The sequence below is a fragment of the Urocitellus parryii genome, chromosome X (assembly GCF_045843805.1).
Source record: "Urocitellus parryii isolate mUroPar1 chromosome X, mUroPar1.hap1, whole genome shotgun sequence".
NCBI classification, from domain to species: domain Eukaryota; kingdom Metazoa; phylum Chordata; class Mammalia; order Rodentia; family Sciuridae; genus Urocitellus; species Urocitellus parryii.
Window position 1 is genome coordinate 126,155,906 of NC_135547.1, and position 25,913 is coordinate 126,181,818.

General features: G+C 41.5%; 1 protein-coding gene across 2 annotated transcripts in view; it reads right to left on the bottom strand.

The window, feature by feature from the left end:
• Nucleotides 1-260: 260 nt before the first annotated feature.
• Nucleotides 261-25,913, bottom strand: part of Clcn4 (chloride voltage-gated channel 4) — a 72,273-nt gene continuing 46,620 nt past the window's right edge. For both annotated transcript variants that reach the window (XM_026395141.2, XM_026395142.2), the window contains exons 9-13: nucleotides 25,159-25,704; nucleotides 22,486-22,672; nucleotides 21,181-21,579; nucleotides 13,330-13,546; nucleotides 261-4,581 (exon numbers count right to left, since the gene is read on the bottom strand). In XM_026395141.2, the coding sequence (XP_026250926.1) occupies nucleotides 4,491-4,581; nucleotides 13,330-13,546; nucleotides 21,181-21,579; nucleotides 22,486-22,672; nucleotides 25,159-25,704 (1,440 nt within the window). In that variant the 3' untranslated portion in view covers nucleotides 261-4,490. The remainder of the gene's footprint in view (nucleotides 4,582-13,329; nucleotides 13,547-21,180; nucleotides 21,580-22,485; nucleotides 22,673-25,158; nucleotides 25,705-25,913) is intronic.

Below are 25,913 nucleotides of genomic sequence, written 5' to 3' on the forward strand. Positions count from 1 at the left end.
TCCACCCTTAGAAATTTAAAGCCCACAGTCTGAGTTATTTTGTTGTTGTTGTTTTGAGACTAGGTTTTACAAAGTTGCCCAGGCTGGCCTTGAACTTATAATATTCTTGCTTCCACCTCCCAAATAGTTGGGATTACATGCACCCGTCTCTGTGCCTGGCGCCAGTTTGTATTTTTACTTGCTCCTTGCCCATGCAGCCAAGAGCAAGGGATTGTAAAGCCAACCAAATTGATGTTACAATCTGTTGACAATCTTAAGGATGTGTCTTTAACTCTGCTGGACGCTTGGTCAGCAGGACCAGGTTTCAAGAGGATCCATTGGGCAGAAACATGCTATGAAATCAGTATCTCTTCATTTACAACATTTTTTGAGGACTCTGTGCTTGTTTTATTTTTAAAAATAGAGTTCAAACATTTAATTTGTAATAAGGTGCCAACATTTATGCAGAGTGGTACAATAAAAAAGAGCCAACATGTTGCCATGTGGTTGTTCCGACACCAAATGTGAATATATCTCATAAAAGTCACACATAGGCTCATTCCCAGAACACCTAAGGACGGCAAATAAATAGTTATTTCTGCACCAGTGAAAATGGGATCTGGTTAATGTTTCCTAGGTCAGATATACAGGCTCCCTCTTTGTGCAAATCATTTCAAAGGTTAAAAGCCCAGTTTGATAATACACTGCCCACACAAAATTAAAATGAAAGCATAATATTACAGTTACATGGAAATTCAATAGTTCTCTTCCTTGAGTTTCTCGTCTTTTCCAGCTCAGCACCTGATGATGAATTCCAAGCAGAATTTGCACATGTTAATAATTTAAAGTAATCAGTTCTCACCTAAATAAAACAAACTGGCCTAAAATTTTTGGTGTCTGTGACTTATTAGGGCTCAAAATGTATATTTACAAGTCTTCTTTTTTACAAGGCCTTTAGGAATTACTGAATAGAGAACCTTGAGACTGCATGTCTATGTAACAGCAAGCACTTAATATTGGATGCTTTACTTCTAGCACATTTACCTTTTCCTAAAAGCCACAGGAATATCAGCATTCCCAAGAGATGCACTGAAAAACACTTCAAAAAAAATTCACATATCATTTTCGGGATTCCCTTTATTTTGGTGTCCTACAACCCATTCCCTTAGTAATCAGAAGGGAGAGCAAGAAGTAGGTGATATGTCTCATTAGAGAACTCCTTTTCTAACATGTGTTTATGATTTTTACAATAAAAACTGATCCAGAAAGTTCCGCAAATGCCCAAAGCCTTTGGTTTTGGAAAAGAAAAAAATATATTATTCTAAAAGATGTACATTTCAACTTCATGTCCCAGTTCTCTACATCAGATAACTAGAGAAAGTAGATGAAGTTCTGCATTGGGATACCGTGAATACCCTCAGAGTCCATAGCTGGGTACTTTTCTAAGAAAAAGTGACAAAGAGCAGTATGGTCCCCACAGAGCTTGTGTGAAACCTTGGCCAGTGGGCAAATGGACCACATGGCTGAGGTGGGCTCCCTGGGAGAAAGGTCATTTGCTGTTATCAACCCCACTACACTCCCCACCCTTGATCTTAACCTACCTGTCTGACCCTGACTTTCTGTTGAGGAGTCTGAACCCCACAACAGATTGGAGGGTCAACTTGTAAAGGAAAAGAAGCCTTGGTTATTTCAGTCAATAACTCTTCCAATAGTTTCCATGGGTCACCAACATCTCTGTGCTAAGCACTGGGAGAAGGAAACAACTCTCAAGTTTCCTCTTGATAACCTTGGCCCAATCTAAACCATGCCCTCAGTCCCTCCACAGCCTCAGCTGGGTTGGAAGGCAATTCTGTGGTCTCACTGACCTTTGGCTCTCTTTCCACTGATTCATGTTCTTTTTGAAGCTACCTGTTTCAGCTACAAGGGTCTTCTGGATTATATAGGGCTGGGCTGTGACTAATCCTCTTTCCTATTACAGGTTGTCTCTGAGTGATACCACAAGAGAATAAAAGGGGACTACATGAAGCAATCTTTAAGAATTCAGGATTTGAAGTCCAGGAGAAGCCAGCTTCACTTGCAAATGTTCCGTGGAAATCCCAGTAACACCACCAAGATTAAGATCTTTTCTTACTATTTACATGCTGTGGATGAGACAATGCATTTCATTCTAAGACCACAGTCTAAATTCTCTGCTATTAACTGGATATTTCCACACTGAAGTGGCTATTAGACGTTATTTTAGAGAGGGGGCATTAATTGCAGAAACAAATTTTCCATAGTTGTCAGCATGATGTGACTTGAAAATTTTAATCCACAGAAGATGTATTTTCTTATAACAATAAAACGTTTCATAGAAACCCACTTGTAGCTAGGTTTTTATCCAAAATAAAAATTCTTACTGGGGCTAAGAAATGATGGATTCTGATTAGGAATTCTAGGTCAAATCTAAGAAAAAGAGTAGGAAGCAAGAAGGTTCGAAGAATGTTTGCAAGAGTTTGTCAAGAATGAGAGAGTAAAAAAGACATTGAAGGGCAATGATAGGGATATGAGGAAACTGTGGCAGAGACAATCCCCTTCCAAAACCTAATCCCCCTTCCTCATTAAGAGACTCTAGGGTTGGGAATGTGGCTCAGGTAGAGCACTTGCTTAGCATGCATGAGGCCCTGGGTTCCACCCCTCACACAGCAAAAAAATAAAATAAAATAAACAACAAAAGAGAGAGACTCTAAATTTCATTCACAGAGTAATGTGCCTAGCTAAAATTTTCCTTCCCAGACTCTCATGCACTAGGGGGAGCCAAGTTACAGAAAGCTTTGCTTTCTGGATGTAGACATTGCACCTTGTTACTTGCCTCTTCTTCCCTCTTCCCACTTAGAAAACAGACATAATACCTGGTGGTTCAGCAACCATCTTGCAACTATGAGGCAATAAACCAAAGGAGAGAGGATAAGGTAGTGGAAACTACCAAAGGAGTTTGATCCTTGGTGAAATGATGCAGACAATCCTGGGGTGTGTATCTCCCAGGTTTCTTATTCAGTCCTTCACTGTTATTTGCAGTCAAGATCACACATACTTCATACATCAAGATCCAATGACATGAGATTGAAAAGGATGAGAAAGATTCAGTGAAAAGGGAAGAACAAAGGTAAAAGTAAGGGGACAAGTGGGATAAATTTTACACAGATCATACAGTGGGGACCTAAAACATAGCTTAATTCATTCTCACAGAAAAGACAGACATCCTGGCTAAAAGAATAAATGTGTCGTTAAATTCTAATACAAAGATGCCCAATGTTTAAATTGGCTATATAAAATTTAACTCTCTCCTTCTGTGCTATGATTGCTAGTATGAAAGTGCATGCTTAGACATTAAAACTGGACACTTTGCATCCCACAGAGAAGAGAATGGAACAGATTTAGAATCAATTTAGTAGTTCTCTTGCAATCCATTTGGTAGAGTTCCCACTGAGAACTCGTGTGCTTCACCCTCTTCACAGCCATATCCAAAAAGACCTGAGAGGAAAAATAAGTAGTAATACTCAGTAGCCCATTTTGACTCTTGCATATGCTAGTTGGGAATTAAAACATACTTATCACAAGCTGGGAGCATACAGGCCATGACACATGGAAAGTGCTAGACTGATCAATATTTAAGAAAGCACAGGCAACAGCAATAAATAAATGAAGCAAATGCAATGGGGATGCAAATCAACAATCAAGTGTGTGTTCCCTCAAAATAAGGATGTGTCCGCTTGCACAAGGGGAAACTACACAGAGCACTACATGTTCCCACAGTTCATCATTCAGACCCAAAGTGCCAGTATTGTGGAGAGAAATGGTTTCTTCACACTCATTGTGGCTCCCCTGATGTTGGTTCAGAAACTGATAAATAAGCAAAATAACAGGCTGAGAAGAGGAGCAAGAAACCAGTCATGAGGAGACCCCACTGGAGCACACTTGCAGCTTTCACTGTTCAACCTTCATTTCTTTTCTCCTCCAATGAAGTAAGTGCAAATGTCTTTAGTATGATTTTAGTACATAGCAGCAAATTATCAGGAATCATAATAAATAAGAATGTTGACATGCCAATACCCCTTTGTCTTTTGGACTCAAAGCTTCACATGTGTTCTGAAGTTACAAACATCAGCCTTGAGCAGTGGGGTCACAGCTTCTCCATTTGGCATTTGTGTTCTGTCTCCTCATATGAAGCACGTGGTTCTTATGCCACCCACTTGCCCCCACAGCAGTTAACACACCCATGGAGAAACACAGCTCAAAACTCATAAGGGGCTCAAAGCTATAAAATGTCTATTCATTGATGGTTTTGCTTTTTTTGTTGTTGTTTTGTTGTTTTTTAAAAAAAGTTTCATCCTTCTTCCCCTCCTTTCAAGCAAAGCTTTTGCTTCTGCTAGCCCTAGTGCAAGATCTTTCATTGGGGATAGTAACATATCATTTGTTTATTTCTTTTAAAATGATATTATCAGTGTGTTCTCAAAATTGTTCTCTTGTTGCTAATTAAACATGATAGATTCGGGGTCCTGGTTTGCCATCTGGGCCATGTGTCTCAGAACATCCTTTTTTGTGATGATGCCAAGAAGTCTCCTGGAATGGAAAGAAAATTTAAAAAAGAGGTCAGCATTACAATATGGACTCATCCCTGTCCCTAATCCCCAGTGCCATTTTTACTGAGGGACAGGGATAGGTAAAGTTTACCAGCCTACCAGCCTCCCTTGTGGTTGGGTAGGGCCAATGGAGTGAGCTCTGTCTGACCCATGGTCCATGGGTGAAGGTGACAGATGCCACTCCCAGGTCTCCTACACATTTCTCCTCATTCCTTCTCATTTGGTAGTCAGAGGCAAAGGAGCCAGTGAAAAGACTCTGGAAAACAGAGGTCTGACTTAAGAGCCACCAGATTCAAAGACCTGGGGCCATGAGTGATTATGTGGTTGAGCCTACACCTGCAAATTGCTTACCATATTGCAGTGCATAATCATTGCCATCACATTAACTCATATTCACGAGTATTCTGGGCATCCTAATATTGCACCAAAGGAAGTTTAGTAATAAATGATTTTTAAGTAATACTGGCACAGTTTTTTCTTAAAGGTCACCCCCCACTTTTTTTGCAAAATATGTTTGCATAAAATCTACAATGATTATGCACTGAAATACGGTAAGATGTGACTTGTGAGAAAAATAATCTTTATTGCATTACACCACTGAGATTGCAAGCTTGTTTGTTATTACAATAAAACTACAATGACTAATACACTCTCTTAAATTTCAATAATATAATCAATTTTAAAAGTGCTCATGAAAGCCATTGTTGAAAGCTGACCACACCATAGAAATTCCAAGTGTAAGACATTTTAACGAAAAGAAATGTTAGGAATGAGATAAATATATTATATTATATATATTATATTTTTAATTTTTATTTTACTAGAAGGGTAAAGAATAACATTCATCTCTGACCCTGTATGGAAATTGCCTCCCCTTCCAAATTCCATTGCTTTCAACTGATCAAAAGAATGGCATTTACCAGGATCCCTTGACTAGGGTCACCTCAACTGTACATCACACAATCCCGGGGAGCACTCTCACACACACACCACAATGTAAACAGTACTCCCTATATCAGGCAGTGCCCATTTGTATGACCATTCACAGCAACCCTTGTTTCGCTATTTTATTAAAAATTTAAAGGACAACCTGAAGGAATAAATTATGCACCATGGATACAGTAAAAGGTTTATCAGAAGAGAATGTGCACAACTTCTTTGGAGAAAAATTTCCATTGCCAAATAAGTTTGCAAATTACTGCTCACTGTGTCTCTATCACACATATACACCCCAAAAGGATAGAGTAATGAGGAAGAAATCCATGGCAGTCTCACCTTGGAATACTATATAGCTATTAAAATGACAGGTTTCTATTCTACGTCTTTGTAAAATGATGACATACCAAAAGAGAATCAGAAAACACAAGTATAATCTAACACAATTTCTTTAATTAAGGTCCAGTTAGCCAGAGTCACCTTTCACTTATAGAAAGTGCTATGAAGAAGAGATAAAAATGATTCGAAGGGGTGTTCAAATCAGTTACACCTGGAGAGAAACAGGCTAGAATTTGGACTTGTTTGACTCTGACCACATTGAACCTTAAACAATCTTGAAAATGGGATTTATTTCTTGGGTGAGTTTTTCCATCTGTCACATTAGGGAAGACAAGAAACACTGGCCCTTCCCCATTCATCCCACAGGAACATCTTTAGGATGGAGGAAATAGCAAGAGGGGTCTTTAAAAGCATGCTAAACACCATGGGTCACCTAAAACAAGTGGAGCGGTGGTGAAGGTGGATAGAGCCAGGAATTGTGGATTTTCACTCAAGCTCTTTAGGGCTTCTTGACTTTATGGTCATAATGCATTATTTTAAATACATCTCTAAAATGTATCATAATGCAGTAAAATTGAAGATGTCCCATAAAACAAGATGCTGTTCCACCAAATCTGCCAAACTGCATTTCTGTGTTGGTCAGCCTGGGCTGCTGTAACAAAATACCACAGATGAGATGGCTTTTAAACAAAATAATTTATTTTTTCAAAGTGTCAGATCAAGGTGCCAGCAGGGCCGGTTTCTCTCTCTCTTTGGCTTAGAGATGAACATAGTCATCTTCTGTGTCTTCACATGGCCTCTTTGTGCACATAGACTCCTTGTGTCTCTTCCTCTCCTTACAAGGACACCAGTCCTACTGGATTAGGGTCCTGCCCCAATGGCCTCATTTAACTTTAATTACCTCCTTAAAGAACTTGTGTCCCAATACAATCATGCTGGGGCTTACAGCTTCGACATAAGAATTTAGAAGTGGGGGACACAATTCAGCCCATAACAGCTGTTCAGCTGCCTCTGCATTCAGCTGCCACAGCACCTTTGGAATATTTCTCTTTCTAGACCATGAGAAATTCTAAAACATGTAAGATGCATAAAGCTGATTTAAATAGACCTAGTTTGTTCCCCCCAAATGTTGGTATAATCCTGAATAAGATGACCCCAAAAGAAATGAACATTATCATTCTCTGTAGTGAGATGCTGGGTTCTTCCAGGAAAACCCATCTGAGGGGATCAGGACCCAATAAGGGATCTGGTCTTCATGCACTGGAATAATGCTGGGTCCAGCTGGTGGTTCTAAACCCCCCCATTTTCCATCCTGATTTGTCTTAGTTACTTAGGGGTCAACTGCCATAATAAGGGCCCACTGCATTCATTCAATGAGAGCTAAACATTTTCTCAAGGGCACTATTACCCAATACTTTGTCAATTCACCTGGCTTCTATGGAAGCTTTAGTGAGCCTCTATCTCATCAGAGCTTCCCTTTTGCCTTGGCAACCACATATGGCTGCTGAGAAGAGTTGCCCAGGCCTCCAGGCCCAAGGCATGGCAAAGGCTTGGAGGTCCAGGTAAATAAAGGAGGTTTATTCTTGGGGACAGATACATTCTGTTCTTGTTCTCATGAAAATAATTAATTTTAATGGAGCAATAATAGCAAGGAAAGGTGACTCTAATACTGGGAAGGGGCCTTATTTAAAGACAAATTAGAGTCCCTAGTAAGGACTCCTATGTGACAGTAGCCAAATGAGTCCTAATCTGGTTCTATAGGATGCTCTCCAATAGTTCAGGATTCTGCATCTTCACAGATGATGCTGGGTATCTTCAAATTGCCCCCAGTCTACTTCCCCTCTGCTGTTGTGTAGAGAACATTGATGTCCTCTGGGTTCTGGTTTGACTGGCAGGGTCCTCCACCAAAGGTCCTTGGTAGATCCCCAGATAGGACTGGCTCTGTACCCAATTTCCTTTGATCTTAAGTGTTTTACTTCTTAGGGTCTCATATTCTCATTCAAAAAGTAAAGAGAACCTAAATGTCCATCTCCTAATGAATTGATAAACATCCATACGTTGGAGTACTATTTAACCATAAAAAGTATTGACACATGCTACAACTTGGGTGAACCTTGAAAAAGCTATGCTAAATAAAAGGATCAATCACAAAAGGTGACATATCATGTAATGCCACATATATAATGAGTATCCAGAATAGACAAATCCATGGAGGCAGAAAGTAGATTAGTGGTTGGCAGTGGCTGGGGGAAGGGTGGAATAGGAAGTAACTGCTAATGAGAAAAGGGTTTAGGGGGTGATGAAAATGTTCTGGATTTACAACAAAGCAATTGTTAACACAACTTTGAGAATGTATCAAAAACCCTTGAATTATATACTTTAAGATGGCAAATTATATAGTATATGAATTATATCTCTGAAGGAAGGAAGGAAAGAAGGAAGGAAGGAAACAAAGTTAAACATAGACTTACCACATGACTGCAATTCCTCTGAGAAAAATGAAAATATATGTTCACACAAAAACTTGCACACAAGTCTTATTCGTAACAGTATTATTTATAACAGCCAAGAAGTAGAAATAATCCAAATGTCTATCAATAGAAGAATGAATAAACAAAATGTGGTCTATCCATACAACAAATGATATTCAGCCATAATCAGAATGAAGGACTGTTACAGGCTTCAACATGGATGAACTGTGAAAATACTCTGCTGAGTAAAAGAGGCCAGCCACAAGACCACATAGGATATGACTGCATTTACACACAAGATCCAATAGGGAACAATCCACAGAAACAGAGAGTAGGTTAGTTGTTGCCTAGGGCTGGGGTACAGGAGGTGACAGCTAAGGTGTATAGGGTTTCTTTATAGTGTAATAGAAATAGTCTAAAGTTGATGGTAGTAATTCATTTTCTACTAAAACTACTGACTTCAACATTTTACATAGGTGAATTGTATGGTATGTGAATTATCTCAATATGCTGTAAAATAAATAAATCAGTATAAATAAAGGCAGGACCGCAGGGGCTATACAATGACCCTTCAGATGCTAGATGACAGAAACACAGGGAAGGTCAAAGAATTCACTGACCTCTTGCAGAATGCATAAAAATGAAGGGCAAGAGAACAGTAAATGGAAGTGTAAAAATGCGAGCATTCACATTCACAAGGGTTGGGATTTTGATAGTTCTTTCAAAATTAAAAAAAAAAAGTGACAGTTATAAGGCCAGCAGCTTATACTTATAATATGCTGCTAAGCAAGATGTGATCAGGAGTGAAATCACAGCAGATACAAACAGATCAGCTCACACACAGAGCATCCACAGGGGTTGTTAGGCAGTGGGAGGGGGCTCTGCAGTGATGAACTAATGGACAGACCCTCAATTTAAACCACTCATTTAGCTTCTGCCATCTATTTTCTACTGGAAAGCCTGCTTTAGGACATCCTCCTCAGGAACACCTGCTTTGGGTAGCATCAAATACATTGAATTGTGTCCATGTTCCTTAGCAGATAACAGGATCCTTGACTTCTTTTAAAAACACTTTCTGATCCTCCCCAGCCCTCAGCCAAAATAGATGCTCAGTAAAATGTTGATTACACCAATGTCTCTTCAAAAAATATGACTACTAGTGTCATATTTGCAAAGATAAGAACTCTACTAAAAATACAACATGCTTCCACACATCCCCCTCCTGTATCTATAAAGCCTGGGTTTCATTTCCTTGTCTTTATTCTGGAGACAGTATCAAAAGATGAGGCACAGCCAGATGCTGTGGCAGAGGCCTGTTCTCCTGGCTACTCAGGAGGCTGAAGCAGGAGAATCGCTTGAGTCCAGAAGTTCAGGCCCAACCAGGCAACACAGAGACCTCACATCAAAAACCAAAACCCAAGCATTTACAATTCCAAAAACCTTTTCACTTCCTCTGTCTGAAAGTTATGTTAGGTACAATAACATTGTGAAACTATTAATTCAGGTGCTGACTTGGGTGTGGGCATAAATTGTGCCAGGGGCCTACAAGAGTAATTATTACAATAGAAGAAAGCTAAACATCAACCCAAAAAGAGGCAACATCAAATCCTGTAGACTTCATTAGTGGCTTGAAATGTTCTCTTTGATTTAAATCAAGGGTTTGAACTTTCAGCCCCTTTGGGTGGCAGATCAAGTGAATTCAGTGAATCATAAATGGCTAGATAATGACCAAGAACATAATTCAGATTTGAGCAGCTAGGCTCTTCTGAGAAATCTAACCTAAACAGACCCAATGTACCACCTAGTAGGGTTTGGGGGAAATCTACCACCATCTCCTCTAGTTGCTTTTCCTTTCTAGAACCTTCACAGGGCAAATCTTACCCAAATTTGCTCTTGGTCACTGGAGGCTTCCTAGACTCCTGCATTTTGGGGACAAAACTCCTCTGGATTCTGGTCTGGTTTCATGATTACTTTAGGCCCCAGGCCCTGAGAAATCCTGAAGATGATCCAGGTCAAGGAACAGGCTCAGGCTCTCAGCCATCTTGAGCAGGGAAGGCACATGGTGAGGGAACGCATCAAAAATGCGAGCTGGCTTGAGATGGGCCCACTCTGGCTGAAAGCCCGAGGAGATGAAGATGAAAGGCCCCGCAAACAAGGATCTCTTGCCAGCACTAACGTAGCAGCATCTGTGTTTGTTTAAAATATGTAGAGCCAGAGAGAATGATTTTGCTTTCTCACAGAACATTCGGAGCCAACTTCAGCACCCAGATCTTCTCAGGAAAGCCTCATGGGGCTCTGTGAGGTGAGAGTGGGTGTTAAGGCAGAATTTCCTGCCCACACTGGAAATTCCAATGAAAACTGACATTGGATTATTATTTTAAAGGAAAGAAGAAACTGCTATACACTTGAGATGGCAAGGGTGATCACAGTGGTATTTATGCCAAGAGCTGGAAATCTAAATGCAGAAATCAACTTCAGCAGTTCCCCAAACTGGGGTCCTTAGACCAGCAGCCTTATCTGAGAGTTTGTTAGAAATGCACATTCTCAGGTCTTACCTGAGACCTCAGGGATCAGCAGCTCTGCAGTGGACCCCAGCAAACTGGGTTTAACCTGCAGGTTTAATCTGCCAGGCCATTCTTAGGCAGGCTCAACTTTGAGAAATTACAAAGCTCCTTTAACATTCTCTGGCAGAAATGACCTCTAGCTTCAAATACAAGGACCAATTTGTTTGTTCCCTATTAATTGCACCTCCCATGTACAAGATGCCCTTCTGGCTGCAGTTAGAGCTAAGGATATACTTCCTGCCAGCTAGGAGTTCTCTGGGTGATTGTGCACATTTCATCTCTTGCAGAGCCTATATCCCTGTTACTAACACAGCAGGCAAAAAGCTGAATGGATAGGATTGCTTATTTGCTTAGCCATAACATCCAGTCCAGGATCAGGGTCACTCAACCACAATATCAAGTGAACTTTTGGGCCACATTGTGTTGTTGTTGTTGATGACGATGATGATGAGGGCTGCCTTGGCATTCCAGATGTTTAGCAGCATCCTTGTCCCCTACCCACCGGATGACAATAGCACCTCTCCCTCTAGTTGTGATATCTGACATTGCCCCTAGTCATTGTCCCACATCTCTAGGGGACAAAACCACCCCTGTTGAGAACTACTAAGTTAAACTAGAATGTACTGCCTTCAGAAATGTAAACTACTTTAGATAGTTAAGCCTCTTGGTTCTATAAAGGCCTAAACCATCATCACCAAAACCCATTCCCTCATTCCAACACCCAGCTTAGAAGGAATGAAATAGACTGATAACTTAGGTTCCAGGACATGCAGACCAAGCCAGTCCCTTTCTCTACCCAAGCTTCTGAAACTGTGGAACTTGGGGTACATATTGAGGCAAAAGAATGGCCCTTGGAGAACTGCACCTCCAGCACTGTTGTAGCACTTTGACCTTTTTTATTGATACTTTACTGGTTTGTAATAATACAAAATAAAAGTAATTGCATGGCTGGGTACAATGGTGCACACCTATAATCTTTGTGACTTGGGAGGCTGAGGCAAGAGAATCTCAAGTTCAAGGCCAGCTTAGGCAATTTAGTGAGACCCTGCCTCAAAATAAAAAGAGCTGGGGATGTAGTATTGTGGTAAAGCACCCCTGGATTCAATCCCCAGTAGCACATGCACATGCACGTGCGCATACACACACACACACACATATACACACACACACACATACACACACACTCACACAATAGAACATGATAGCAGAAACAATGCCAAGAGGCTATCTAATATCTCATTCTCCAATACCATTTGTTTGGCAAAGATGAAATTGTTTCACACTGGGAATGACCTGAGTACAACATGGATTTTGCATTTGCTCGTGTGTGATTTCATCCATGAGAAACCAGGAGAGCACAGACAGTTGCACCCAGCTGAACCCAGCAGCATTGGAGGACACAAAGTGCACATATGCACACCCCTTGAACACACTGTTTCAGTTCACGTGGATGTGAGAAGCCACAGCCATCCATCTAGCTGTGATAACTGCCCCTATTCCAAATCACAAGATGTAGTCCTTCAGATGTCTGTTCCACAGTCAAGTTCAGGTCTTTTTCAAGGTTAAGTGACATACTGTCATATTCAAATATTTCCTAACCATTTAACATGTGCAAAATGTTGTAAAACTACCATTTTTATTGTGTTCTTATCTCAGTTTTTTGGGGGGTTTGTTTTGTTTTGTTTTGTTTTGGGTACCAGGGATTGAACCCATGGGCACTTAACCACAGAGCTACATCCCCAGCCCTTTTATATATTTTTTTCCTTTTTTGTATTTTATTAGAGACAAAGTCTTGCTGAGTTGCTTAGGGCCTCACTAAGTTGCCAAGGCTGGGTTTGAACTCAGGATCCTCCTGCCTCAGCCTCCTGAGTCACTGAGATTACAGGCATATGCCACCATGCCTAGCTCATTAAAAAATATATGTATATCACTAATGAAATTTTTGAATATCATGTATCTAATTCCATTTTTCATTTTTCCCATAAGTCCTATGGTTTTCACTGCTGTATTTTGGATAGCTCTGTGGTTTTGAGGAACATATGTTACATTACAGCAGAACTAGCTGTACCTTCTTCCATAACCCAAATGTCATATGGCAGTAGAAAAGCAACACCAAGTCCTTCTCCTCTGGCTCCTCCCCTTTTGACTCAACCTTCAGGCTGGGCCCAGAGAGTAGTCTAACCTTGAAGTTTCCTCTACCTTTCCAGGCTGCACTGGCCACCTTGCTCTAAGTTCCAAAGCTCCCTCTACATTTACTTCTCCATACATTCATCACAGCTTATTGGCATCTCCTGTCAAGGACAGGTCTGTCCCAGTGGATGGTTGAGTTCCTTAAAGGTAGAGACCAGGTCTTAGTCATCTTTTTCTCCCAAGTCTGGCCACAGTACATGTTCTGTTTATACTGGTCCACCTACTCACCCACTCCGAGTCACCAGGCACTGCCGGAGCCCCAGTTTCCGGAAAATGTCCACCACTGTCTCCATAGGTGTATGATCTGTAACCGTGAAAGGGCTGAGGTTCAGGATGCGACGCAGCTTCAGGGGGTGTGGGCTGTTGGCTGGCAGCTCAGGGGGCTCCTCCGTGAAGTACATTATGGAATTGCTCACGATGCCCTCCTGCCTCTGCCTGGCATTCTCTAGAATGGGGTAAGTAGGAACGATAAGCCACATGTAAATTCTTCTCTTAACTACCCTCCTACCATCCCCCACACAGCATCCCAGAATCCCACAGAAAAGGGGTTCAAGGGCAAATGACACATTCTTAATGAGGGGATTCAGCCAAACATCTGTGAAATTGGCATTTCTCTAAGCTAATGCTGTGTGAGGCCCCCCTGCTGTGACCAGACCATTCATTGTCGATGCCTTACAAGATGGGCCTGACCAACATGGTTCCTTTGGGGATATTCACTGCTTTCTCCTGCACTCCAGAGCACCCCAAACAGCCCAGAACCCTTCATTCTTGCTTTCCAAACACTCCTTCACCTCATCATGGACTAAAGTTTGTCATGACAAGAAACCACATTTAGCTGCCCAGTGACCTTAAAACACCGTTTTTTACAAACTAACTTACAACTGGCCTAAATGGCATTATGAATCCTAAGAGGAACAAGAAACCAATAAGACCAGCCCAGGCTCACAGCCCAGAAATGCAGCTCAATCCCAAATATGACCCTTGGGACCAAAGAAACAACCCCAGAAAAGCTGCATCCCCCCACTCCTTGGATCTCCTCTCTTAAAAATGGGCCATTTTGTAGATTTCTCAAAGAAAGATAGTAAAACTGTTATGGTAGCAATTAGTCTATTTCTGTCTGTAGGCAAAGCCATGTGAAGCTGAAGAAAAGTAGGGTAACAGGAACTCATTAGAAATACAGCTTAATGCAGTGCTAGAAACCCAGGCTATTTTAAGTCACACATGAAACAAATCCATCGGTCTCAAGATATTTCTCCAAGGCGATTTTCCTTCTGTTGGAATTTTAATCTTTCTTTTGGTTCGTGGGAAAAGGTTAGGAAAAATGTACAGCAGGGCCTGCTTTAAAATGAATCCTGGTTTCCATAATACATTTCTTGCCTTGTCAAAGACTACTATTCACCTATATTGTTCTTTCAAAAATAAAATTCGAACTACCTCCTCTAAGGCCATTTAGTGCAATAGAGCACTCTAATGGAAAGCTGGTAGCATTTGGGGTCAGGCTGAGTCTGAAAAAGGGTCTCTGTTAAAAAGAGGAATAGAGAGCCTGCTGGGCAAATGCCTGCACATTATATGGGTCAGGTTAAATCTAGTTACATCAAGTGGGATATGATTCAACCACAAATACCAGACGACACTGACGCACATGTTTTCAAATGCAGATCCTGCCTGACACACTCTGCATGCTCTCCTAAATCAAGAGGGTTCTATCCTCCATACCAGGGCAGGGAGGCAACAGCCAACACATATTTATATGCTTCTTTCCATAGACCAGTTGATTCTCTTAAAGTTCCACATAACAGGATTTCTATCTATTTCAATGATCAGACTGAACAACAGGATTGAATCAAGCCACAAACCCCAATCAAGAACTGATCACATGGATTTGCTCAACCCCTTATAAAACCAAATACAACTTAGCAAGACATATATCCACTTGCTAAAATAGACAACACGGTTATATTTCTTCTGAATCTACGGATTGGGCCAGAAACCCTGATTCTAGCAGCCACTCCACTCAGTGAACTCTTACATGCCAGTGAACTCCCACTGCCTGAACAATGCCTAGCACATGGGAGACACAAACAAATATTTGTCACATGCATGCATGCATGAATAAGTCAGTCTCCTAAATATCAGTGTATCTGGTTCTTATATCATGGAGAACAGAGCCTATTTCATGGAATATTCATTAGGAAAGAAAGCCCATGAGCTATTTACTACCAAGCAAAGATCACAGGCATCAGCTAGGGTCAGAGTTGGAGATCTAAGCTGGCTACTTTAAGTGACAACTGCTACTCTCTGCAGAAGGGCTTTGCTAGGTTTCTTTGGAACTGTATTATAAAGACTTATATTAAGGCTTCAAATGTTGGAGGAGAAGGTGCTACATACAAAATAAAAGCTGATGAATGAAAGAAAAACCAGCAAGAAAGCTCTATGCAACTCTCTATTGGAGTCAACTCCTAGTTTGCACCAGAAATATTCATCAGTCACCAAACACTTGCAAAAGCCATGAATGCTCAATATATATCTCCTGCATGAAAAAATAAACCAACTCCTCACCCAGAGGATAAGCCAGTGCCATGAGAAAACAGACTCACAGACCCCAGAAACTTTGGGGAGCCCAAGTTGGGAAAGAATTTTAAAAAATATAACACAAAATACACATTTTTAAAAGACCTGAAAGACAAGGAAGAATGTACTGAATATGAACCATGGCCTCTAGAGAGGTGAGAATGTTGGTGCCAATTAGGGTTTGAATCTAGAATGTCCCCCAAAAGGCCCAGGGACTTAAAAACTTCATGCCCACAGGTGAGATTTTATGAAATGATTAGATCATGAGGGCTCTAAATTTATTAGTGGATTAATCCATTTGATGAATTAATAATTCAGAAATGATTGAGAGGTGGGGCCTAGTTGGAAGAAGTGGAGGAAGTTGGTTGCTGGAGGCATGCCCTTGGGACTATATCTTGTCCCTGGCCCTTGCCCACCCCTACTCCTTCCTGGTTGCCATGAGCTGAAAGCTTTCTTCCACCATGATATTCTGTCTCACTTCAAGTCCAAAGAAATGGCTAATGGACCATAGACTGAAACTTCTGAAACCATGAACCACAATAAACCTTTTCTCCCCTAATGTTTATGTCAGGTATTGTCACAGTAACAAAAACTAACATAGTATCTTTTAAAAATGTTTCTAATAGTCTATGAGTTTCTAATAGTCTATTAATACATTATTTTAAAATATTTTAAAGTTCAAGTAGATCAATTATTTTTTAAATGTTTTTAGTTGAAGGGCTTATAATATATTGTGCTAGAACTAGCCTCAGTGGCCACATTTCCCGAAAAATGATATACATTTAATGAGCTCCCACTAAGGTTATTCAACTTCCCATTCCAGTTTCTAGTAGCAGTAACACCAGAGGCAAAGAAAGTAGTTGATAAAATGTTAGTGAGATGGATTTCATAAACTATGATAGGTCAAGAAATTTTTGAAAATTGGAAACAATCTTCACACATACTGGAAGTTATTAAGTGGCTTTAGAGCAATGGTTCTCAACTGGGAGCAACTCTACCCCTACCCTCAGGGGACTTTTGAAAATATCTGGAGACATTTTTGGTTGTCACAGTTGGGAAACTACTGGTATCTAATGGGTTGAGATCAAGGATGCTGCTCAACATCCTATAATAAACAGGAAAGTCCCCACCATAGAGAAAGATCCAGCTCCAAATGTCAGTAGTGTTAAGGCTGAGGACCTCTAGAGTACATATGTTTTTAGGGAGGAAATGCTCTATCATTCCATTCATTAAAAATGCTTCCATAAGGAGCAAATTTTTACCACATTCACATCAGATAGAGCACTAATCTCTAGTATATATAAAGAATCAAAAATCTTAACACCAAAAAAACAAATAACCCAACTAATAAATGGGCCAAGGAACTGAACAGACACTTCTCAGAAGATGGCATACTATCAATCAACAAATATATAAAAAAATGTTCAACACCTCTAGCAATTAGAGAAATGGGAATCAAAACCACTCTAAGATTTCATCTCACCCCAGTCAGAATGGCAGCTATTAAGAATACAAACAACAATAAGTGTTGGTGAGAATGTGGGGAAAAGGGCACACTCGCACATTGCTGGTGGGACAGCAAATTGGGGTAGCCAAAAAGGAAAGCAGTATGGAGATTCCTTGGAAAACTTGGAATGAAACCACCATTTGACCCAGCTATCCCACTCCTTGGTTTATACCCAAAGGACTTAAAAACAACATACTGCAGGGACACAGCCACATCAATGTTTATAGCAGCATAATTCACAATAGCTAAATTATGGAACCAACCTAGATGCCCTTCAGTAGATGAGTGGATAAAGAAAATGCAGTATATATACACAATAGAATATTACTCAGCATTAAAAGATAATAAAATCATGGCATTTGCAGGTAAATGGATGGAGTTGGAGAATATAATGCTAAGTGAAGTAAGCCAATCCCAAAAAACCAAATGCTGAATGTCTTCTCTGATACAAAGATGCTGATTCATAGTGGGGATTAGGAGGCAGCATGGGAGGAATAGATGAACTTTAGATAGGGAAAAGGGGAGGGAGGGGAAGGGAGGGGGCCTGGGGGTAGGAAAGATGGTGGAATAATACAGACATCATTACCCTAAGTACATATATGAAAACACAAATGGTGTGACTCTACTTTGTGTACAACCAGAGACTTGAAAATTGTGCTCTATTTGTGTAGTATGAATTAAATTGCATTCTTCTGTCATGTATAACAAATTAGAATAAATAAAATAAAATAAATGCTTCCATAAGACAGATGCAATTAATGAGAAAGGCTAAAATAGAAATCTGGAAGCAACCACTATGCTGGTTAGTACAAAGATGATATAAAAAATATAAAGGCGGAAATGGAAGGAGACCCTCATTGTTATACAAAATTACATATAAGAGGAAGTGAGGGGAATGGGAAAAAAAAACAAGGAGAGAAATGAATTACAGTAGATGGGGTAGAGAGAGAAGATGGGAGGGGAGGGGAGGGGGGATAGTAGGGGATAGGAAAGGTAGCAGAATACAACAGTTACTAATATGGCATTATGTAAAAATGTGGATGTGTAACCGATGTGATTCTGCAATCTGTATTTGGGGTAAAAATGGGAGTTCATAACCCACTTGAATCTAATGTATGAAATATGATATGTCAAGAGCTTTGTAATGTTTTGAACAACCAATAAAAAAAAGTAAAAAAAAAAAAATATATAAAGGCTATAGAGAAGAAAAAGTAGAATATTTGACAAGTTATTATCTACTAAGGCATGAAAAAGTCCCTCTGCATTATATTTTAACATCCTCTGCAGAGAGTAGTTGACACCACTTTTCTCTATGACCCATTAGAATAATTAACAGCCCTCCCAGGCAAAAACCTCTTTAACCCTAAATAGCTCATCAGACAGATCTGACACTTATCTTCTGGTTCAGTCCTGGATGGAGATCCCTTTCTGCAAGTAAGCATCTTCCATATGCTAGAGAATCATTATTAAGTCATCCACCAGACGAAAAAATTGAGAGGTCCCTCAACTCTTCCCCATAACTCCAGCTTTCCATCCCTTTAATCATCATTGTGGCTTCCCATTGAGGCCTCTCTGAACCCTTACTGGCTTAATTGCAAAATTCAAGACAGAAAGAGCCTCATATCTGCAAAGAGTAAGGCAAGGTAAAGGCCCATTTACCAGGAATTTGAACAAGGGTCACCTACGGTCCTGCCTGTTAGTAATTTGTGATGCCAAAGACAGCCACCTTGCCCAGGTGATGCTAACTATCACTCACTAACAAAGACAATGGCTGCACCTTGGCATTCCACGGATGGACTAAAAACTGGCAAAAGATTTTTGGCTCCACATGAGCAGCTGCTACAACTTAAAATATGACAAGTTAGAAAAATCCTTATTTTCCTCATTTAGCATTCTTTCCTTATCATAATTACCTTGGATCTATCCTGCCATAACCTTTGCCCCCAATTCCCCTAAAAATGAAATTGACATGGAATAGTTTTTAACTGAGTGCTAATGTCATATTTCTATATTCATAAGAGAGCACATAATTCCTCAAATATAGGTCTCATGAATTTCTCCATGAAAATACAGTGACTCTTCTATTCCCACAGATCAGGAAAACAGCTTCTCTGATTCCTCAGAGCAAAACACCCCTCGCCTTTCCACAAACCGTGTAAATAACAGCTTCTACACTATTATGGGACTGATTGAAAGCATAGAGGTATTATTTACACTGCATGGTGCCTCTTCAGACATTCCAAACATAGCTTGTGAGAGAGTGCTCGCTTGCAAAGCTTCAATTTCTTCTCTAACTGGTTGATGCCAATTACTGCTTCCCACTTGATTACAGTAATGGATTTCAGCAAAATTAGTAAGCTGTCTCTTAGCAGGTGTGCCTGGGGCTACACAATAGGTAATGGATTCTGTGACATTTATTGCTTTAGTTTCTAAATTTCAACCTTTGCTTAAAAGATTTTAGGGACTGAATAAATTTTTAAAGGCTGCTGATTACATTATTTTAAAACAAACCCAGCCCTACTTAAACAACTTTAAAAAATTCACTATTTGTAAGGCAATATTTACCCCTAAAGGCACTACCTGTTCTGTGACAGGACCTATAATAAAGAGAAGCATCACTGAGCTTTCGAGCACAAACTTGCTATGGTGTCTAAAATGTAAAATCAATCTTTGGTTTGGGGGAGCTAAACATGCTTGAGCGGCACACTAAAATTAGAGGGTATAGCTTATCTAAACTAATTTTTATAAAGCCTTTGAGGAAGATACTTTAAAGCTATTTAACATAGGGAAGAGGTTTTAGAAATTGAAGGGAAGTGCCTTAGAAACAGGAACAAAGGGTGGGTTGGGGGGAAGCAATTGTCTGGTGAAGATGTGTTCTCAGTGGGGCAATTGGGGAAAGAAAGTCCCATTGATGTACTATAAGGAACACTCTGGAAGGTGTAAGGGAGAGTAACATGAGCCATGCCATGGGCCCCAGTCTATCATGGGATGTAGGGAAGCTGTGCAGATCATGGAGCAAGGATGCTGAGTGTGAGGGCATGGTGCTCACCTTATGCAGGAGATGCACTACGCTGATCCCTCCCCCTGCTGCATCTTGAGGTTGGCAGGACTCCACCCCTCCAAGGCTCACTACCCCTACTTGCCTTGGGCTCCCTACAATTCTCTCCCAAGTCTCTGGCCTTCAGTTCCCTCTGTCTTTGGAATCCTCCCACCTTCTGCTCCCTCTCTACTGCAGCCATCCTTAGGCCACTTGAGGCCCACAGATTGGTTCTCTGAGGTGCCTGTCTTGACAGGACACTCCACCTGGCCATGAATCATCCCTTTCTCTCCTACCCCAGTTCCACAGCCTACCTGTTAGGGCAGCTAATATCAGTTCAAACATGAGGAGAAAATGATTACATAGAATTGATTTCTAATGATATTACTAGTTAAACCACATGGACTTCTAACTGGTGGAGTGGGACATACGTTATACACTGTAGCAAAGACTTGAGCAGGGGCCAGCCAGGTATCAGAGGCAGAGTACTCAGCACCTAAGTCAGCTGGGTAGCCTGCCTGAAAGCCCATCTTTGAGATCAGCTTGGCCTGGGCAACTCCAGGATCTCACATTATCACTTCCTGCTCAACTTTATCCAATAACTTCTTTAAAATGCAGTGGCAAATAGCTTGCCTCCTAGTAGTAATGGGGCCCTGATGGCTGCCTGCACACATGGAAGTCAATTTCCAACCAAGTATGTCTATTCCAGGGTGTGGGCTTAAACCTTTGCTCCTCACAGTGTGACTTGGGGAGCTCTGGAGGAATGCAGAGTCTCAGGCCCCACCCAGGCCTGCTCAATCAGAATCTGCATTTTAACCAGATTCCAGGTGACAGATCTGCACTGAAGCTTCACAGCCCCTGGCTCAAAGAACACTCACTCAAACTCCTTTAATACTTCTAGGGGTACAAACGCTGCCATCCAATCATCTCAGTAAAAAAAGTGATCTTCCCTCTCCTTACTCACTTATGGCCAGGATCAGCTCCCTCCTCTGGGCGAACCCAATGAGACGCTCAGAGTCTCTGGAGACCACCACTGGGAAGCCATTGTAGTCTGTCTCCTTAATCAGAGTCTCCACATCCTCCACGGTCATGCTGTCCTGGGTGAGCACCGACAGTGGTGGCTCTCCCCGCCGGGGCCGCATCACGTCAGTGGCCAGGGTGCGGTGGGTGAACTCATCCTTCACGTCAAGAAATGGGTACCCATTCAGGTGGATGTGGGCCTCATAGATGCCTTCTTTCCCAAAGGCATCGGCCACCCACTTGCTGGTCACAGCTGCTGCCATCAAGGGCACGATGTACTCCAGACCACCAGTTAATTCAAACATGATGACCACCAGTGACACTGTCATCCTGGTAACTCCACCTGCAATGGAAGAGGAGAGGAGTGCAATTCTTGGACTCAATCCAAAGCCCTTATTAGGGCACAATTTGTGAAAACTGACAGGCTCACAACCCCCAAATGCAGCTCAATCCAAGTCTCCAAGTTTTCCTTAAGAGAAATAAGACTCCAGTTCTCCTCATATTTATTCTAATTTGGCCTGGCATCAGGGAACTGGAAGTAACCTGACTAGGGGCACATGCTTGGATTTTTGGTGAGTGGATCCTACATGGGCTATATAGGCTTCCAATTGAGCAAGCACCCATAATCTGGAAAACTGTAGAAATTCTTAGGGTTATCAAACTAGGGACAGACCCAACTTTGTATCCCTTGGTATTTAAAGAGACAATCCAAACCAACAACTAATCCAATAAACTTAAACCAGTGTTTTTTGACTTCAATACTAAGGACATTCCTTGTTATCAGGATTGTCCCATGCACTAAAGCAAGTTTAGCAGTATCTTTGGCCTTTATTCACTATATTTGAGTGGCACCCTCATTTGTGATAACCAAAAATGTCTCTAGGCATTGCCAGGTGTCCCAAGACATCAGAATTACTGGCTGAGAATCGTTGTTCTAGCTAGTACAGCTTTAAAAGAATCAAAGCTCCATCAGCCTGGACCTCTGAATGACTGGGTGGATAAGACTCTTATGAACACACATACATGTATATATAATATATATGTTATCTATATATGTGTGTGTGTATAAATGCTGTGAGCAAGATATATAACACTAAATGTTAAGCCACTGAGATGTAGCTTACTTGTTACTGCAGCATAACCTAGCCTATCCTGAGTAATCCCAATGACCAAGTCCCTGTCTTCCTTCATGCTCGTCCTCTAAGTCAGATCAGCATTCCACTCCCTCCCTCCCTACTTGTAGACATACCTAGGCAGGCAGCAGCTCCCACCATTGCATAAAGTCCTGGTGTGACACAGTCTGCCCCAGGTCTGCACCAGTTCCTGAAGATTATCCAATCATGGTGATGGTAGGCCAGCTGCTCCACACCAATTCCCACCATCCTGCCTGCCATGGCTCCCACAGCCATGCTCGGGATAAAGAGGCCTGAGGGGATCTGGAGGGAGCACACAGAGAAAAGCAGACTAAGGAAAGGAGGCCGAGTTCCTGCCTCCTAACCCCCAGGAAATGAAATCCCCCTTCAACAAGCACTCTTTTGGCTTTAGCCTTCAAAGGAGGTGCAACTCTTCAAAACAAGTCAGCTGGGAAGAGGTGGGACAAGCAATTTGACCTGCTTAGTAAGTGAGTCTACTGCAACTTGGAGAGAATGCAATTTGACACTTTCATTTCCTCTCCTTCAAAAGCTGGCTAGTTTGCCTGCTGTGGATTAAAGAATGATAAGCCTCACTGCAAATAACATTCAAAGTGAGCATCTGTCACCTGAGACTCTCACCACTTTCTTGCTCCTCTTGCTGTGTCATTCAGATTGGCTTTGAAAATTAAATGTCAAGTCACAGCATGAAAATGGAATAGAAGGGTCTGCAATTGCTCCCAGGTAAAATAGAGAAGCTGAATGCATCGTTGCAGCTGCCTGGGTCTTCCAAAAGGCTTTTCAAGGGCTCACTGCCCTCTTTAAAGGATGATTGCTGGACACTCGTCAGAGACAGATGAGGGAAAGTACCCTTTTCCTAACGAAGTACATTTTCCAAGAGGCATTCTGATATTTTTCCAGCCAGGGTAGAGGCAGCAAGGAAACAGACTATGTAACCAAAATGATGTTGGTAGCAGAATGCTACCTACTTAGCTGAATGAAAATACATGTTGGTTTACCTAGTGACCATATACGTGCTACAGAACATGCCTGACTCCCCACATTCTTGGGGATCCCATACAACTGCTGATCCTGGGCACATTTCTGCCTGCCCCAGGTGGTCATCAATCTGAGGATGGAAGTACGTCTTCAACCTCAGAAGTTCAGTTTGGGTCCTCATGTGCAATTATTGGAATTTGAAACATTCCTTAGGAAATTGTTCTTTCTGAACTTCCTCTTATTCCACAGTAATTTAATCCCCTGACACTTCAAAGTAAACTTCTCTCAGCAAGCACCAAAGATGCTACTAGCATCTTCCTCAGACATGAAAATAAATCCCATTGCTAGGAGCTGATGGATTAGAACCAGTCAGTTGTTTAATGATGTCCATCCTTGTTCTTAAGGCACAAATTCTGGTTTGTGTTTTTTACTAAATACTCAAGTTCACCAGTTTTTAGATTTTTTGAAGAGAAAATTCACAGAAATATCACATAAAAAGCAAGAGTAATAGAACATAACAAGGGGCTTTGGAGGGTGAGTAATGCTCTGTTTCTGGTCCTGGGTGCTGTTTATACAGCATGTGTGCTTTGTGAAAATTCATCAAGCTGTGCACATTCTAATATTTTTAAAAAATAAGCAATAATAGGACTATTCGTAATAGCCAAGAGGTGGAAACAACACAAATGTCCATCAAAGGATGAGAGGATAAACAAAATGTGGAATATCCATAGAATGGAATAGTATTCAGCCACAAAAAAGGAATGAAGCACTGACACCTACTACATCACAGAGAAACCTTGAAAACACCATGCTCAGTGAAAGAGGCCAGATACAAATGGCTACACATTCCATTTATATGAAAAGTCTAAAATAGGTAAATCCATTGAGACAAAGACCAAATGAGCAGCTTCCAGGAGCCAATGACTTGTATACTTCAAAATGATCCATTTTTATATTGTATGAACTTGTCCTCCGTTTTCCCAAAATTTAAAAGGCAAAAATAACTCAAATGCCAGAGTCCATGAAAGAAAGCTCTTTAGGAAGGATTTTCAAAGTATATCTGAACTGATTTAGCAGAGTGTTTTAAAAAGAATGAAAGCTGCTCTGTCCTCTGATTCTAGGAACAATAAAAACAGCTCACAGGAACACTTTCCATGAAGAGAGGACATATACAAGGAGCTCCTGCTAGCCTAGCCCCACCCAGGCCAGGGACATGCTTACTCTATGTTCTCATCCTGTGGTCCTGGTATATAGGGTACTCATCACACCATCTCGAAACACTGGGTTTGCATGTGTCTCTCTTAGAGTGGTATATTCTTTAAGGGCAGCATTCTGTATCAGGCTCTGTGTTCCTGGGACTTAGCACAGTGCTCAGGATACAGCTGAAGCTCAAGGCATTTGCTGATCCCTTCAAGCCAAACCTGGGCTTCTTCCACTCCCTGCTATCACCCAGCTGACAGATAAACTTCTGCTTACCCCTGGTCTGTGAAGGTGATGAGGCAAATTTGATGCCTAGTTCTGTCTCCCATAAACTGTGGGTCTGACAAAGCCATCTATGGCCTCTGGGCCTTAGCTACCCTTGATTATAAAACGAGATTAAAATTTCAACTCCACAGGGTTGTCAGTTATTAAGAGAATTGTTTCCTGTTGATTAAAAGAATGTCAACCACATGAGAACATACAAGAAAGTTCAGTTTCCCTCCTTCTCATCACAATTTTATTTTGGAGAAGAGGGTGCATTCCCCAGAAAGACACAGAACCTCCCCTCCCCATTGACCCTCCCCTTCACTTACCTTCATGCCAAAGGTAAATATTGTAATGACGATTTTGAAGATCAGTGCCAGGGCCAGCTGCCACATGGCTGTGTAAACCCCAACCCCAGCTGGCCGGTCTGGAATGTCATCCACAGGCCGAGTCATGTTGGGGTCATTGATGTAGTCGCAGAGCTGGGAGGACTCAAGGGCCCCACAGTCATTGAACAGCTCAGAAATTAGCTCACTGGTGCTCTGGCGCGTGTAGGGGTTGGGGTAGGCAATGATGGCAGTGATAGCTGTCACCACGATGACCTCCAGTACCGGGTACTTCCCCAGCCTGGTGGTCTTGCGCCTCCTGCACCAGGCAATGTTGCAGCGGGTGAAGAGGGTTCCCCACAAGCCCCCAAAGACTCCAAGCAGGATGAAGGGAAACAGTTCAGCCATGTACCAAGGTGTGTGGTATTCCACGTAAAAGAGAACAAGGCGGCTATTTCCAAAGGGGTTGATGGATCGCAGTGTGAAGGCTGCCACCAAGGCTGCAAAAAATGACCTCCACAGGGTCTTCAAAGGAAAATAGTAACTGACCTGGGACAAACAAGAAGAAAATTGGAGACTGGCCAGAGAAAAAGCAGCTCAGATCCCTTCCCCTTGTGTCAGTATCTACCTGCTGGCACTTAGCAGGAAAAATACAATCTAAGACAAAAGGTAAGTGGCACATACTTCATCAGTCTAGGTTTAACTGTGACCAAAATGCACCAATAAAGATATTTAGGGAATCTATGTGGAAAAGTGGC